This window comes from Salvelinus sp. IW2-2015, linkage group LG31, assembly GCF_002910315.2.
Source record: "Salvelinus sp. IW2-2015 linkage group LG31, ASM291031v2, whole genome shotgun sequence".
In the NCBI taxonomy this organism is placed as follows: domain Eukaryota; kingdom Metazoa; phylum Chordata; class Actinopteri; order Salmoniformes; family Salmonidae; genus Salvelinus; species Salvelinus sp. IW2-2015.
Genome location: NC_036870.1, coordinates 24,747,235 through 24,763,235, shown reverse-complemented (window position 1 = coordinate 24,763,235; position 16,001 = coordinate 24,747,235). Strand labels below are relative to the sequence as shown.

General features: G+C 44.7%; 1 protein-coding gene across 1 annotated transcript in view; it reads right to left on the bottom strand.

Moving 5' to 3' along the window:
- The window catches only part of LOC111956065 (tax1-binding protein 1 homolog A-like), a 45,953-nt gene extending 33,278 nt beyond the window's left edge, over window positions 1-12,675 (bottom strand). The window contains 8 exon segments of the mRNA XM_070436330.1: window positions 535-563; window positions 1,088-1,226; window positions 1,359-1,407; window positions 1,409-1,491; window positions 1,494-1,549; window positions 3,174-3,276; window positions 11,554-11,773; window positions 12,524-12,675. Of these exon segments, the coding sequence (XP_070292431.1) occupies window positions 535-563; window positions 1,088-1,226; window positions 1,359-1,407; window positions 1,409-1,491; window positions 1,494-1,549; window positions 3,174-3,276; window positions 11,554-11,745 (651 nt within the window). The 5' untranslated portion in view covers window positions 11,746-11,773; window positions 12,524-12,675.
- Between the last annotated feature and the right edge of the window lie 3,326 nt (window positions 12,676-16,001).

Below are 16,001 nucleotides of genomic sequence, written 5' to 3'. Positions count from 1 at the left end.
CTGGCCCAGTGAGTCAGCTCGTTAAAGTGGACAGACAGAACAGACACACACACACACGAAACAAACAAAAAAATATGACACACTGTCAAATACAGTGCACACACACTGCTTTGTGTGTTCAACCATGGACACAGATCATTCATAAACGTTGATGTTTTGAACCTGTGATCACTGAATAGGAACTGGCACTCAGGTTTCTCTCTTCTACTGCCTCGCTCTGTACAGTCTCCTGTGCTACGTATTTCTCTCTCCCCTCTCCCCTCCCTCACCTGGTGGTGTGTGCATTGCAGGCTGCAGGTCTCTCCCCCTCCCTCACCTGGTTGTGTGGTTGTGTGTGCATTGCGGGCTGCAGGTCTCTCCCCTTCCTCACCTGGTTGTGTGTGCGTTGCAGGCTGCAGGTCTCTCTCCCTCCCTCCCTCCCTCCCTCCCTCACCTGGTTGTGTGTGCGTTGCAGGCTGCAGGTCTCTCTCCCTCCCTCCCTCACCTGGTTGTGTGTGCATTGCAGGCTGCAGGTCTCTCTCCCCCCTCCCTCACCTGGTTGTGTGTGCGTTGCAGGCTGCAGGCTCTCTCCCTCCCCCCTCACCTGGTTGTGTGTGTGTTGCAGGCTGCAGGTCTCTCTCCTCCCTCCCTCACCTGGTTGTGTGTGCGTTGCAGGCTGCAGGTCTCTCTCCCTCCCTCCCTCACCTGGTTGTGTGTGTGTGCAGGCTGCAGGTCTCTCTCCTCCCTCCCTCACCTGTTTGTGGTGCGTTGCAGGCTGCAGGTCTCTCTCCCTCCCTCCCTCACCTGGTTGTGTGTGCGTTGCAGGCTGCAGGTCTCTCTCCCTCCCTCCTCACCTGGTGTGTGCGTTGCAGGCTGCAGTCTCTCTCCCTCCCTCCCTCACCTGGTTGTGTGTGTGTTGCAGGCTGCAGGTCTCTCTCCTCCCTCACCTGGTTGTGTGTGTGTTGCAGGCTCAGGTCTCTCTCTCCCCTCACCTGGTTGTGTGTGCGTTGCAGGCTGCAGGTCTCTCTCCCCCCCTCACCTGGTTGTGTTGCGTTGCAGGCTGCAGGTCTCTCTCCCTCCCTCCCTCCCTCCACCTGGTTGAGGTTACAGGCTGCAGTCTCCCTCTCCTGCTCTCTCTCTCTGTGCAGCCTGCCTTGCTCCTCCTGCAGCTGCTGCTTCTCCTCCTGCAGGTGATGCATGGTCTTCAACAGCTCCTGCGCTCCTGCTGCGCCCTCCTCTACACGCTGCTCTCACCAGAGGATAGAGAGGAGACTGTGTACCGCGTAACATTTAGACAGCTATACCTGTATCTGTGTGTGTGTGTGTGTGTGTGTGTGTGTGTGTGTGTGTGTGTGTGTGTGTGTGTGTGTGTGGTGTACCTCCAGCACACTGCTCTTGGTGTTCACCACCAGAATGTCTGATTGCTGTCATCCTCTCTAACGTGAGACAGTCCTCGGTGGGCGTGTCCGGGCGCGAACAGGAAAGTGTGCTGGCGCCTCTGATGTCACCGCTCGTTGTGTGACGTAACAGAACTGATAAAACTCCCCGTCACTCTTGGGAACATAGTACCCTGCAATGGGAGAGACCGAGTGGGAAAAAGTTAGGAAGGGTGTGGCATTTTGAGACAGTATCGTCAGGTGAATTGGTTGCGCTTGTTTCGTCTAGAGTATTCATAAAGAGTATCAGAGTAGGACTAGGGATGGACATTTGAAATGATTTAACTATTAGAATAATATCATGACTTTTTTCTGGATATCCAGATAGTTAAAATACATGTTTTAAAGATTTTTTTAATATATTTTTTTATTCTACTTCAATGGAGACTTGCTCACTGMACTCTGGAGGAAGCTGGTGAACTACACTCTACTTGCTTCAGCAGAATGTGGGGGAGGGGCAGGAAAGGAGGAGCAGGGGCCGGTGTGTGTGACCAGGTGCGCAACTTTGGTTTTAGAAGTGGGTGGGACATTTTTGATTTATTTTTTTGACCAGTCGGATAAACACTCCAAAGCCTATCCGACCGCTCGGAGGCGTCCGCGTGGTCCTAAAGCACACTGTTGCCTCATTTTGTATCACATTCCCAATAATAAAACTGGGGGGGGGGGGATGTTGACTACATCAAATTGTTGTAAAGAAGCTAGCTAGCTACAGTAGACAGTTAAGTTAGCCTGCTAGCTAGCTAAAGTAGCAATGCTAACTGAGTCTATTTTGCTGCGCTCCTCATCCTTGTCTACAACAACTCCATTGATATGAAACAACAGCCTACCTGTTGGTTGATCATGGTATCCTGCTCCTTCTCTTTTATCCAACCGAATTCCGTCARTTTAATTCCATTTTGCATTGACTAAAATCTTTATCTTCCCATGAAGCCTCTGACTGTAACGCCTTGACCGACAACAACACGCTACAGGTGTGAAACGGGTGTGCAGGGTAATGGTGCATCCTTTTTTAATGGGGCACACTCGTAAAAACTGTCATTAAACTGTTGTTTTATTAAACTGTTAAATCTAATGGTCCATCCTTACAGGCTATATAGCAACATCACATATATAATTTAATTTCAGACAAAATCTTTTCATTGTTAAAATAGGCTACTCTCTCAAGTAATCGAATACTAACGTCCGTTCAGATATTGGAATAACCGTGCCCATCCCTTAGAAGAAGTSCTGATCTAGGATCTGGTCCCCACATGCCCATATCATCATAATGCATTATGATCTCAAAAGGCAAAAATGAACCATAGATCAGCACTCTGAGAGGCACTGTGAAACCGGTCTAAATCTAATGTATATAAAATCCCTTATCTTCCATCTTCTACTCATAGTAAACACATCATTCAATAAGAGTAGAAGTCCAGTAACTCAACTGCACTGTATTTGAGGTAAAGATCACTGTCCGTGATATAAACACATGCAGAAGTCACAGAGTTCCACTGACACCACAGAGACCATGTCAGCCCCTGTAAAACCAGATCATCGGCCCTCCAAGGTGTGTGTGTGTGTAATATCCCTAAAGAGAGCGAAAGAGAGGTGTTCAAGTCTCTGACCAAGGTTGCGGTTGTATTCCATCAATAAAATAAGGTAGCTGGTTTAATATAGGGACTGTTAAATCATGAGGTTACCTTAGTATACCACAGTGCTTCCAATGATCGGTGTGTGTGTGTACGTTCCTAAGTAAGTGTGTGTGTGTGTGTGTACCTTGGAACACCACAGCCCTGTGTACGGTGCTTCCAGGTTGGTAGTCTTGCGGCATGGGAGACCACAGGAACGTGTAGTAATCCCTCGCTGTGTTCCAACCCACCTACAGACCCAACGCAGGAGGACAGGCTACAGCTAAAACATACACACTGCCATATTGTTCTCACACCAACACAGGACACACAGCAAGACTAGGATCTCACAAATACCTGTTACGTACCTTGTTAATCATAATACAAGAGTGGTATTTCCCAAAGCAAGACCAACAAGTCGAACAGCCCAGCAGCCGAAAAGTGAAACGTACACTACCGGTCAAAGGTTTTAGAACACCTACTCATTCAAGGGTTTTTCTTTATTTTTACTATTTTCTACATTGTAGAATAATAGTGAAAGACATCAAAACTATGAAATAACACATATGGAATCATGTAGTAACCAAAAAAGTGTTCAACAAATCAAAATATATTTTATATTTGAGTCTTCAAATTGCCACCCTTTGCCTCCATGAATGCACATTCTTGGCATTCTCTCAACCAGCTTCACCTGGAATGATTTTKCAACAGTCTTGAAGGAGTTCCCACATATGCTGAGCACTTGTTGGCTGCTTTTCCTTCACTCTGCGGTCCGACTCATCCCAAACCATATCAATTTGGTTGAGGTCGGAGGATTGTGGAGGCCAGGTCATCTGATGCAGCATTCCATCACTCTCCTTCTTGGTACAATAGCCCTCACACCGCCTGGAGGTGTGTTGGGTCATTGTTCTGTTGAAAAACAAATGCTAGTCCCACTAAGCGCAAACCAGATGGGATGGCGTATCGCTGCAGAATGCTGTGGTAGCCTTGCTGGTTAAGTGTGCCTTGAATTCTAAATAAATCACAGACAGTGTGACCAGCAAAGCAACCCCACACCATAACACCTCATCCTCCATGCTTCACGGTGGGAACCACACATGTTGAGATCATCCGCTCACCWACTCTGCGTTTCACAAAGACACAGCAGTTGGAACAAAAAAATCTCAAATTTTGACTCCAGACCAAAGGACAAATTTCCACCCGTCTAATGTCCATTGCTCGTGTTTCTTGGCCCAAGCAAGTCTAATCTTATTGGTGTCCTTTAGTAGTGGTTTCTTTGCAGCAATTTGACCGTGAAGGCCTGATTCACAGTCTCCTCTGAACAGTTGATGTTGAGATGTGTCTGTTACTTGAACACTATGAAGCATTTATTTGGGCTGCCATTTCTGAGGCTGGTAACTAATGAACTTATCCTCTGCAGCAGAGGTAATTCTGGGTCTTCCTTTCCTGTGGCGGTCCTCATGAGAGCCAGTTTCATCATAGCGCTTGATGGTTTTTGCGACTGCACTTGAAGAAACTTTAAAAGTTCTTGAAATGTTCCGGATTGACTGACCTTCATGTCTTAAAGTGATGATGGACTGTCGTTTTTCTTTACTTATTTTAGCTGTTCTTGCATTAATATGGACTTGGTATTTTACCAAATAGGGCTATCTTCTGTACACCCCTACCTTGTCACAACACAACTGATTGGCTCAAACGCATTAAGAAGGAAAGAAATTCCACAAATTAACTTTTAAGGCACACCTGTTAATTGAAATGCATTCCAGGTTACTACCTCATGAAGCTGGTTGAGAAAGTGCCAAGATTGTGCAAAGCTGTCATCAAGGCAAAGTGTGGCTATTTGTTTCACCCTTTTTTGGTTATTACATGATTCCATGTGTGTTATTTCATAGTTTTGATGTCTTCACTATTATWCTACAATGTAGAAAATAGACAAAATATAGAAAAACCCTTGAATGAATAGGTGTTCTAAAACTTTTSACCGGTATTGTATTTCACAGCCGAGTTGTGATAGAAAGCCAAAGTTGAAGATGAGTTTGTTTCACATCATGCACACCAGTCCTTTTCTCATTCTCATGTAACAGTAGGCTAAACCAAAATAATGTACCACATACAATTACAGGGATGGAAACATTTATTTGAAACCACAAACCCTCCCTCACTCCTTGCCAGTTCTTTCCTCTCTCCGTGGAGAGGCTGGGAGGAGGTGTGTGTGTGTGTGTAAGGTCTGACAGAGGGGAGCAGCAGAGCCTAGTTTAAACAGAAGAAGACGCAGAAGAGAAAGAGGTTCTAATTTTACACATACTTCTAAATGGCGGGAGAGAGATGTAATCATATGAATGTCGGCCCCTGTCACTTGAGGAGCGCATTTTGATGTTCCTCGACCACGAGACACTTGCATTCAGTCTGCATGGTCAATGCAGCACATGCAACAATGTTGATGACAACGATGCTGTTTTCACTTTTCTTCTTAATATAAATCCACTAGTGTTCTATAAATTACACTATTAGTTTGTGTTTCTTACATCAGCAAACAGCAATTCGTTTTTTCTTAGCAAGTTGGGCCTAAATCTAAGGCTAATTGCTAGCTAGCTAATAAATGAACTGAGTCAGAACAAACATAACAAGCTATACAGCCTGATAATACCAGTGGTGGCGTAGACCTACAGCTGAATGTTTTTTGTGCAACAGTATCTTCTAAATCAAAGAGGAATACACAAAGCAAGAATGTTAGCTATAAAGTTGCTAAGAGAAAACATTAAATGTAGCCAAAGATTATAGGGTCCCCTAGGAAACACTTGTCAACACTTTGGTTCCTACCCTGTCACAATAACTCCTCCCTGGCATTTTAATTTGTTGTCATGTCAAACACAGTATTCAAAAGTGCCCACTATTATATTCTAACTATAGAATTAGAACAATAGTTATATTTCCATGATTCCAACAGTTCACCCAAGTGTTTTGCTCTAAATCACAAGTCAAACCGCAACTGCAACATTTGGTAAAAAAATAAGGCCTAGATTGTTTGCCCATATCGTGGACCCTACATGGCAGTGTGGAAATTCTCTCAAATGAGTACAGGAAGTGCAGAAATGTATGAAAATGCTGAATTTTTGGGGGGTTGAATTGAACAGTATAAAACAATCAGAATGGAGAAAGACCCATTGAAATACATTAGAATGTATGTGTTGCTACCCTAGGATCACACTACTCATAAAGCACATTTAGAACTTTTATTATTCAAAAACAAAAAACACCGACAAATACCGTCAACAACAAATAAAATACTGTGATATTATATTTTGGCCATAGTCGCCCAGCCCTACCTTGATGACAACATCCACTATTAATGAAATAACAATGTTCGCAGTGATGATGATTGTTAGTTTGATGACAATGTTCTGTGCGAGGGTGATAATGTTTTTAGTATGTTGACAGTAATTGGTGTGATATTATAAAAGTAGAGTAATGCATGTAGGGCCTACTCAGAATGCAGGTGAAACTCCATGTGATAATAATAAATATCTAACTCTTTTCAGGTGAGAACATTATTTATACCCAGTGTGTGTGTGGTGTGTGTGTGTGTGTGTGTGTGTGTGTGTGTGTGTGTGTGTGTGTGTGTGTGTGTGTGTGTGTGTGTGTGTGTGTGTGTGCTCTGTGTGTGTGTGTGTGTGTGTTGTGTGTGTTTGTGTGTGGTGTGTGTGTGTGTGTGTGTGTGTGTCTCTCTGGTGTGTGTGTGTGTGTGTGTGTGTGTGTGTGTGTGTGTGTGTGTGTGTGTTAGTCTCAGTCAGGGTTTCCCAAACTCGGTCCTCGGGACCAGAAAATACCCCCCAGCAACACCTATCTGTTCTCCCTGCCTCCTCCCACCTCCCTCTGCACATTGAATAACCACACCACAGCTACTGGAAACATCTCTGTAGAAGGAAATAGGCCAGGATTTCCCAAACTCGGAACTCGCAACCCCCTCTGGGTGCACGTTTTGGTTTTTCCCCTAGCACTACACAGCTGATTCAAATAACCAACTAGTCATCAAGCTTTAGTGTTAGGGGAAAAACTAAACGTGCACCCTTTGGGGTCCAGAGGATCGAGTTTGCGAAACGCTGGTCTATGGGGAGGTTTAAACACATAAATTATTTGCTAATTGTATAGTGGAGGGTTGCAGGTGACTGGAGTTTGGTTTGGAGTGTTCAGARTCAGGAGTGATGTTATAAAATAATCACAGACGAAGCTGCCATCCATCACGAATTAGAGGGGTATGCACGCGGTCCGATGACATGTTAATTACACTCTTACTGCACGGGTTTCTCCCAGCTACATGCCACAACTCCACTACCTCCTGAATCAGGGGCTTTTCCAGAGGTGTGTGTTTTAAATCTTAAGAGTTGATACAAGTAAATTTAAGCATATAATTGCATTAGAAAAAAATATGTCTTAAAACTTAAATCTCATTCCAATCTTACTTTGTTTGATATATGGATAAGTGTGATAAGTGTAGGAATATTATCATGGTATCATCAAGGCCTTGTGATGCCAATCCCAGGTTTTAGAAGACAGTATCAATGACAGTATACAGCCAGTAGGGGGAGCCTGTACCTAACCTACATACTTTGTGTCAGAGAACCTCAGGGTATGTCTGTGTGTGTGTGTCAAGGGTAATGTGAGTAAGTGCCCAAGCAGCTGTGCTAGATGTATGTGTCTGGAGATCTCTCAGTAGTGCAATCACACACACACAGACAGCGAGAGCTGGGGAGGAGGGGGGGAGGGGTAGTGTCATCGCACAAGAGAAAAGCATTAGAAGATAAAAGTGTGAGAAGGGTGAAAAAGGAGGGAGGAGGGTTGGCTTGAAAAACTGACATTTTTTTAATCATTTCTCCTGTGGCTGAGTTTCACTCTTTCATGCCACGCTTTTCATGGGAAAAGCCTACCACCTCTAGCTGCGGAAATACACAGCTCTTTATCACACTCCCAACGCTTCACCATGAAACAGTTTTCATTAGTGCAGATTAACCATCTACATTTTCCAATCTACATTTTCCAAATAAACCCACCATCTTTATTCCTTTTTAATTGAGCTGGGTGGATTTGAAGTAACTTCTTAAAGGATGATAAATGTTTGCTTTGTGTGTACGCAGACAGTTCAGACTCCTCGTTCACATTTCCTGTTATTGCAGTGTGAAATTTGACTGCGCCCGATGAAAGAGGAGAGAAATAGAGAGAGGGGGAGGGAGGGGGAAACAAGAGAAGGAGAGGTGGAAGAGAGAGAAAGTGAGAGATGAGAAAGAGAGAGAAAGAAATAAGGATGTGTGTGTGTGTATGTGGGGGGGCGGGCGCGGGGGGGTGCAATGAGAAAAAAGATCTGGTTTAGACCAGAGAGACAGACACGTTTTGGTTTTTCCCCTAGCACTACACAGCTAAAGTTAAATAACCAACTAGTCATCAGCTTTGATCATTTGAAATCAGCTGTGGTAGCTGTTAAGGCAAAAACCAAAACACTGAAATAGAGAAGGAATAGAATCAGGTTGATGAAAGAGAGTAAAACAACGACCTATCTTCTAGTTGGAGACACGACGAGGCCTAACGGCCAATCTTCTAGTTGGAACACGACGAGCCTAACGGCCAATCTTCTAGTTGGAGACACGACGAGGCCTAACGGCCAACTTCTAGTTGAGAACACGACGAGCCTAACGGCCAACTTCTAGTGAGCCAACTACGACTCATGGAGGCACACGAGGCCTACGGCCAATCTCTAGTTGGAGACACGACGAGGCCTACGGCCAACTCTAGTTGGAGACACGACGAGGCCTAACGGCCAATCTTCTAGTTGGAGACACGACGAGCCTGACGGCCAATCTTCTAGTTGGAGACACGACGAGGCCTAACGACCTATCTTCTAGTTGGAGACACGACGAGGCCTAACGGCCAATCTTCTAGTTGAGACACAACGAGGTCTAACGGCCAATCTTCTAGTTGGAGACACGACGAGGCCTTACGGCCAATCTTCTAGTTGGAGACACGACGAGGCCTAACGGCCAATCTTCTAGTTGGAGACACGACGAGGTCTAACGGCCAATCTTCTAGTTGGAGACATGACGAGGCCTTACGGCCAATCTTCTAGTTGGAGACACGACAAGGTCTAACGGCCAATCTTCTAGTTGGAGAACACAACGAGGCCTGACGGCCAATCTTCTAGTTGGAGACACAACGAGGCCTAACGGCCAATCTTCTAGTTGGAGACACGACGAGGTCTAACGGCCAATCTTCTAGTTGGAGACACGACGAGGCCTTACGGCCAATCTTCTAGTTGGAGACACGACAAGGTCTAACGGCCAATCTTCTAGTTGGAGACAAGAATCTTCTAGTTGGAGACACGACGAGGCCTAAGGCCTATCTTCTAGTTGGAGAACAAGAATCTTCTAGTTGGAGACACGACGAGGCCTAACGGCCTATCTTCTAGTTGGAGACACGACGAGCCTAACGGCCTATCTTCTAGTTGGAGACACGACGAGGCCTAACGGCCAATCTTCTAGTTGGAGACACGACGAGGCCGACGGCCAATCTTCTAGTTGGAGACAAGAATCTTCTAGTTGAGACACGACGAGGCCTAACGGCTATCTCTAGTTGGAGACACGACGAGGCTAACGGCCAATCTTCTAGTTGGAGACACGACGAGGCCAACGGCCAATCTTCTAGTTGGAGACACGACGAGGCCTGACGGCCAATCTTCTAGTTGGAGACAAGAATCTTCTAGTTAAGACACGACGAGGCCTAACAGCCAATCTTCTAGTTGGAGACACGGCCGAGGCCCAGCAGCCAATCTTCTAGGTTGGAGACACGACGAGGGCCTAACGGCCTATCTTCTAGTTGGAGACACGACGAAGGCCTAACGGCCTATCTTCTAGTTGGAGACACGACGAGCCTAACGGCCAATCTCTAGTTGGCCAATCTTTAGTTGGAGACACGACGAGGCCTAACGGCCAATCTTCTAGTTGGCCAATCTTCTAGTTGGAGAACGACGAGGCCTAACGGGCCAATCTTCTAGTTGGAGACACGACGAGGGCCTTACGGCCAATCTTCTAGTTGGCCAATCTTCTAGTTGGAGACACGACGAGGCCTAACGGCCAATATCTTCTATTGGAGACACGACGAGGCCTAACGGCCAATCTTCTAGTTGGAGACACACAGGCCTTACGGCCAATCTTCTAGTTGGAGACACGACGAGCCTTACGCCAATCTTCTAGTTGGAGACACGACGAGGCCTACGGCCAATCTTCTAGTTGGAGACACGACGAGGCCTAACGGCCAATCTTCTAGTTGGAGACACGACGAGGCCTAACGGCCAATCTTCTAGTTGGAGACACGACGAGGCTTTCTAACGGCCCAATCTTCTAGTTGGCCAATCTTCTAGTTGGAGACACGACGAGGCCTAACGGCCAATCTTCTAGTGGGCCAATCTTCTAGTTGGAACACGACGAGCCTAACGGCCAATCTTCTAGTTGGAGACACGACGAGGCCTAACGGCAATCTTCTAGTTGCCAATCTTCTAGTTGGAGACACGACGAGGCCTAACGGCCAATCTTCTAGTTGGAGACACGACGAGCCTAACGGCCAATCTTCTAGGTGGAGACACGACGAGGCCTTACGGCCAATCTTCTAGTTGGAGACACGACGAGGCCGTACGCCAATCTTCTAGTTGAAACACGACGAGCCTTACGGCCAATCTTTCTAGTTGGAACACAGACGAGGCCTAACGGCCAATCTTCTAGTTGGAGACACGACGAGGCCTAACGGCCAATCTTCTAGTTGGAGACACGACCGAGGTCTAACGGCCAATCTTCTAGTTGAAGACACGACGAGGCCTGACGGCCAATCTTCTAGTTGGAGACAAGGAATCTTCTAGTTGGAGACACGACGAGGCCTAACGGCCAATCTTCTAGTTGGAGACACGACGAGGCCTAACGGCCAATCTTCTAGTTGGAGAACGACGAGGCCTAACGGCCAATCTTCTAGTTGGAGACACGACGAGGCCTAACGGCCATCTTCTAGTTGGAGACACGACGAGGCCTAACGGCCATCTTCTAGTTGAGACACGACGAGCCTGACGGCCAATCTTCTAGTTGGAGACACGACGAGGCCTGACGCCAATCTTCTAGTTGGAGACACGACGAGGCCTGACGGCCAATCTTCTAGTTGGAGACACGACGAGGTCTAACGGCCAATCTTCTAGTTGAAGACACGACGAGYCCTAACGGCCTATCTTCTAGTTGGAGGGTCATGAGGCTACATTTAGGCCCTGTGACGACTGCATAGGATGACTGCATAGCGTCTGATGAGTCAATGCACCATACAGTGTGATAAGTACTGATGCAGGGCTAAGCGAGATCTAGTGTCGCTCACCCAGTCTTTGGGTGGGGTGTAGCTTAAAGATGCCCACCGGTCGTTGGGGGTGGGTTGTAAGTAGGGTAGGGTGTACCTTAAATATGCCCACCAGTAGTCTTTGGAGTGATGTAGGATGTGTGAGTTTGTGTTACCTTAAATATTCCCACCCAGTCTTTGGGGTTGGGGGTGATGTAGGAGGTGAGGGTGTAGCAACACTCCAGTGCCTCCTGGGGCAGGAAGCTCTTCCCAACGTTCTGGAAGATGACATGGGCAAAGTTTGATGTTTCCATGACGCCGATGACACTGCTGGGCAAAGAGCCCACCACCTGGAACGATGACATCATATCCTGTTTGTCACTTCATTTGTCCGAACTGCAGGGAAAATTAGTAATAGAGAGAATTTGGGAAAAGAATATAGGGAAGGGATATGAAAACATTTCTGGTTGGGCATGCATATTTTCTCTCCCTCCCCCTCTCTCTCACACACACATATACACACACATCAAATTGACATTTTACCCATGTACAATCAAATGTAAATACATGCTAGTGAACTGAAATGTAACATGGAAGAATTCCAAGCCTGCCTAAACATGTTAAAATAACGACATGATGGCAAACAGACTGCATGAGATCATGTCAACTAAAAACCACAATATAGGCTTCCAAAAGCTGAAGCGAGTGATCGCCCAAACAAGGACGGCCAAATTTAACACAGCCAGCACAGGTGTCATTTACCACAGGCGAACGGGGAGTTGCTAACTATAGCTAGGTAGCGAGCTAATATTCCCTTGACATTTTCCAAGAGCCTGCATCTGACACAAACACACGTAAGATGATTAGCTAGATAGCTATACTGTTCGCATATATAACGTTGCCCTAACGTAACTATCATGTTCATTGACAACTGGATCGATTAAGATATCTCCGCATTAACCTTCTCAAGGGCCTTGTAGCTAACTAACGTCACGTTGGCTAACGGATCTGACAACAAACTAGCTTATCTRGTTAGCTAGCTAGCTAGCAATAATCTCAGTGTTAGCTATACGTCTTGCTAGCAGGCCAAATCCCCTAGCAATATGACAATCACAGCWATTTTTTCCGCTTGAATCGATTCATTACCTGTCTTACGAATCCAAACTGCGACAAGATGTGTTTTGAAAGCCAAATGTGTCAGTCCAAACGCGGGTGTGGAAATAGCTTCAACCCAAGTTGTCAAAGCATTGAAGATGCTGATGCTTTTCCTGAAATGTGAAAACTGATGGTGTCACTTCCGGGATGGGATGGTGGCGGTGCTGAGGAGAGAGATTCCATTTCCACCACGCGCAAATTCCAATGATGTGATGCCGAAAAACAATCTATTTGCAAGTATAAACCAATAAAGCAATTAATGAATATACAGTAGCTATCTCTGGCAAATGTCAGGTTATTTGCCCAGTTGCTGCATCTTGCACTGGGAATAATGGAAATTGTGGAAATTGATGGAAATGTATCAAAAATGTATCACTAGCCACTTTAAACAATGCCACTTAATATAATGTATATGTATATACTGTACTCTATATCATCTACTGCATCTTGCCATCTTTATGTAATACATGTATCACTAGCCACTTTAAACTATGCACTTTTATGTTTACATACCCTACATTACTCATCTCATATGTATATACTGTACTCAATACCATCTACTGCATCTTGCCTATGCCGTTCTGTACCATCACTCATTCATATATCTTTATGTACATATTCTTTATCCCTTTACACTTGTGTGTATAAGGTAGTAGTTGTGGAATTGTTAGGTTAGATTACTCGTTGGTTATTACTGCATTGTCGGAACTAGAAGCACAAGCATTTCGCTACACTCGCATTAACATCTGCTAACCATGTGTATGTGGCAAATAAAATTTGATTTGATTTGAATAGAGCGAAACGTATGCAACACAGAGTGATGATGGAGTGAGTCGCTGGGGGTTCTAGGGGGCGGCGGGTAGCCTAGTGGTTAGCGCGAACCCCTGAGTTGACAAATCTGTCATTCTGCCCCTGAACAAGTCAGTTAACCCACTACCTAGGCCGTCATTGTAAATAAGAATTTGTTTTTAACTGACTGACTTGGTTGGGAACCACTGTAACGTAAAGCACATTTGATAGCCTAAATAGAATTACTCTACTGTACATCAGTTAGGGTAATTGAAAATATTACTGCCGGAACTATTACATTTGCACAGCATGTTTAGAAAGTTTTGTTGCAAACTATGGTTGATTGAACGTAATCAAGGTTCCTCTTATCTGAAAATATTTTGTTTAAACATGTTAATGACCACAAACGATTCGCGTTTTAGTCGTTTAATTCACTAATCTTGTACCAAATGAGGAGGCTGCACTCGAAATATTGCTGTTAGCATTTGAGACCAGTTCATTACTGTATCTTACAAACAATGTCCTGTTCAGGGGCATTAAGACACAGGATATCCCGCCTTTGCAAGATTTTCCATTGGCTGTTGCGCTCAGCTAAGACTCGTGAGTGGTCCGAATAGCGCTCAATCAAAACCAGCTCCCATTTACTTCCTGGCTGTCATCCGTCATCATTGTAACCCGGTTTTATCTAGAAGGGATACAACTTTTGTAAAAATTGACTTTTCGTAGCAGGTTCGAGAATTTACACAGAAGCTTAGGATAATTGACGTAGCAGGTTAGGATAAGTAGGTTAAGGTTAGGAAAATGGTTAGGGTCCATCAGGGTTAGCTAAAATGCAAAAACGTTTGACGTCAATTTGATAAAGCTGTAATCTTAATAGACGTGACCCTGTAAACGCCCAGGTCAAGGGGAAATAAGCATGGCTGCCTTGTTCAGCGAGTGTCGGAATCTATTGCAAAGGTGCAATACTCTTGTCGACCTGGATCTCGGTAACGTGTTTACATGTTTTTCTATTTTCCACCATCTTTTTCCCGGTGTGCATGTACATAATAGATCAAAATGGCTATTTTTCTGCAAATCTTCTGAACAGTTGGTTACCCACTGTGTTTTTCATTTTATCTTTATTTAACTAGGCAAGTCAGTTAAGAACAAATTCTTGTTTACAGTGACGGCCTACACCAGACGATGCTGGGCCAATTGTGCACCGCCCTTGGAACTCCTAATCACAGCCAATTGTGATACAGCCTGGGTTTAAACCAGGGTGTCTGTAGTGATGCCTCTAGCACTGAGATGCAGTGCCTTAGACCGCTGCGCAACTCCGGAGCCCATACAATTTCCTCCCAAGTTGTTGTTAACGAAATATGAACATTTTAACTATGAACTGATTGCTTGTAACAATGGACATGGCTATACGCTCATCTCTCACATCCCTATCAGTCAATTCTTTAAAATCATGTTTCCTTTACTCTTCATGTGACCAACTGGATGGAACACAATGTTATTCGTGGCTGTAGTAACTACCAGCATGCCTGCACAAGCCTGATAATTTTAATTTATGACACAGCTCCCCTAGGACAGGGAACTCAGTCGGAGTCTCAATTTACTGTTGACAGTTATAATAGTAGAATACAACAAGGTGCAATATCGAAATTTGGTTGTGTGTGTGTGTAGTTTCTCTTGTTCAAATAAAATTTTATTGGTCACATGCATGTGGTTAGCAGATGTTATTACGGGTGTAGCGAAACGCTTGTGCTTCTAGCTCCGAAAGTGCAGTAATATCTAACAAGTAATGTATAACAAATTACACAACATGTACCCAATACACACAAATCTAAGTAGGAATGAATTAAGACTATATACAAATGGACGAGTGACATCAGAGCGGAACGGCTAAGATATAGTATAGAAAACAGTATATACATATGAGATGAGTAATGCCAGATATGTAAACATTAAGTGACTAAGATACCGTAGAATAGTATAGAATACAGTATATTCATATGAGATGAGTAATGCAAGATATGTAAACATTATTAAAGTGACTAGTGTTCCATTTCTTAAAGTGGCCAGTGAACAGTCTGATGGCCTTGAGATAGAAGCTGTTTTTCACTCTCTTGATCCCAGCTTTGATGCACAGTTGGTGTTATGTCATAGCCCAAGAATGTACTTTAATTAAGGAGTGTCCTATCGTTACTCCTTAAGGTCCAAGGACCTTATGTTGTTTTCAGAGGTAGGCTGGAATCTAAACGTTAATCGATTCTCAATTGCAAACTGTTCTAGAAACATAAACCCTTTTACTTTCATAGCACATCAAAATAATTGAACTAATGCAAAATCTACCCCGACTGTACACTTTTAACCGGCTTCATCACAGTTGCAGCCGACAGTATTTTTCAGTTACAACATGTTTCTGACGGCCTTTTTCCTTTACACACAGGTGTTCGGAGCATGCTAGATAGCTAATTAGCACAGGTGGTCGCCTGTCTTCCAGGCGACCACCTGTGGTGGTCGCTATGTCAATCACTGACAATCACTGACAGTCACTCAATTAGCCCATGTGAGCTTTTTAGATTGGTAAATTAATCGAGCCAGCTATAAACTTGTAGTAATCGTTGTTGAATTACCGACTAGAGGGCCCCCATTGATTTTGTAAGTCAGGGCAAAATTTAGCTTAGGGCCCCCA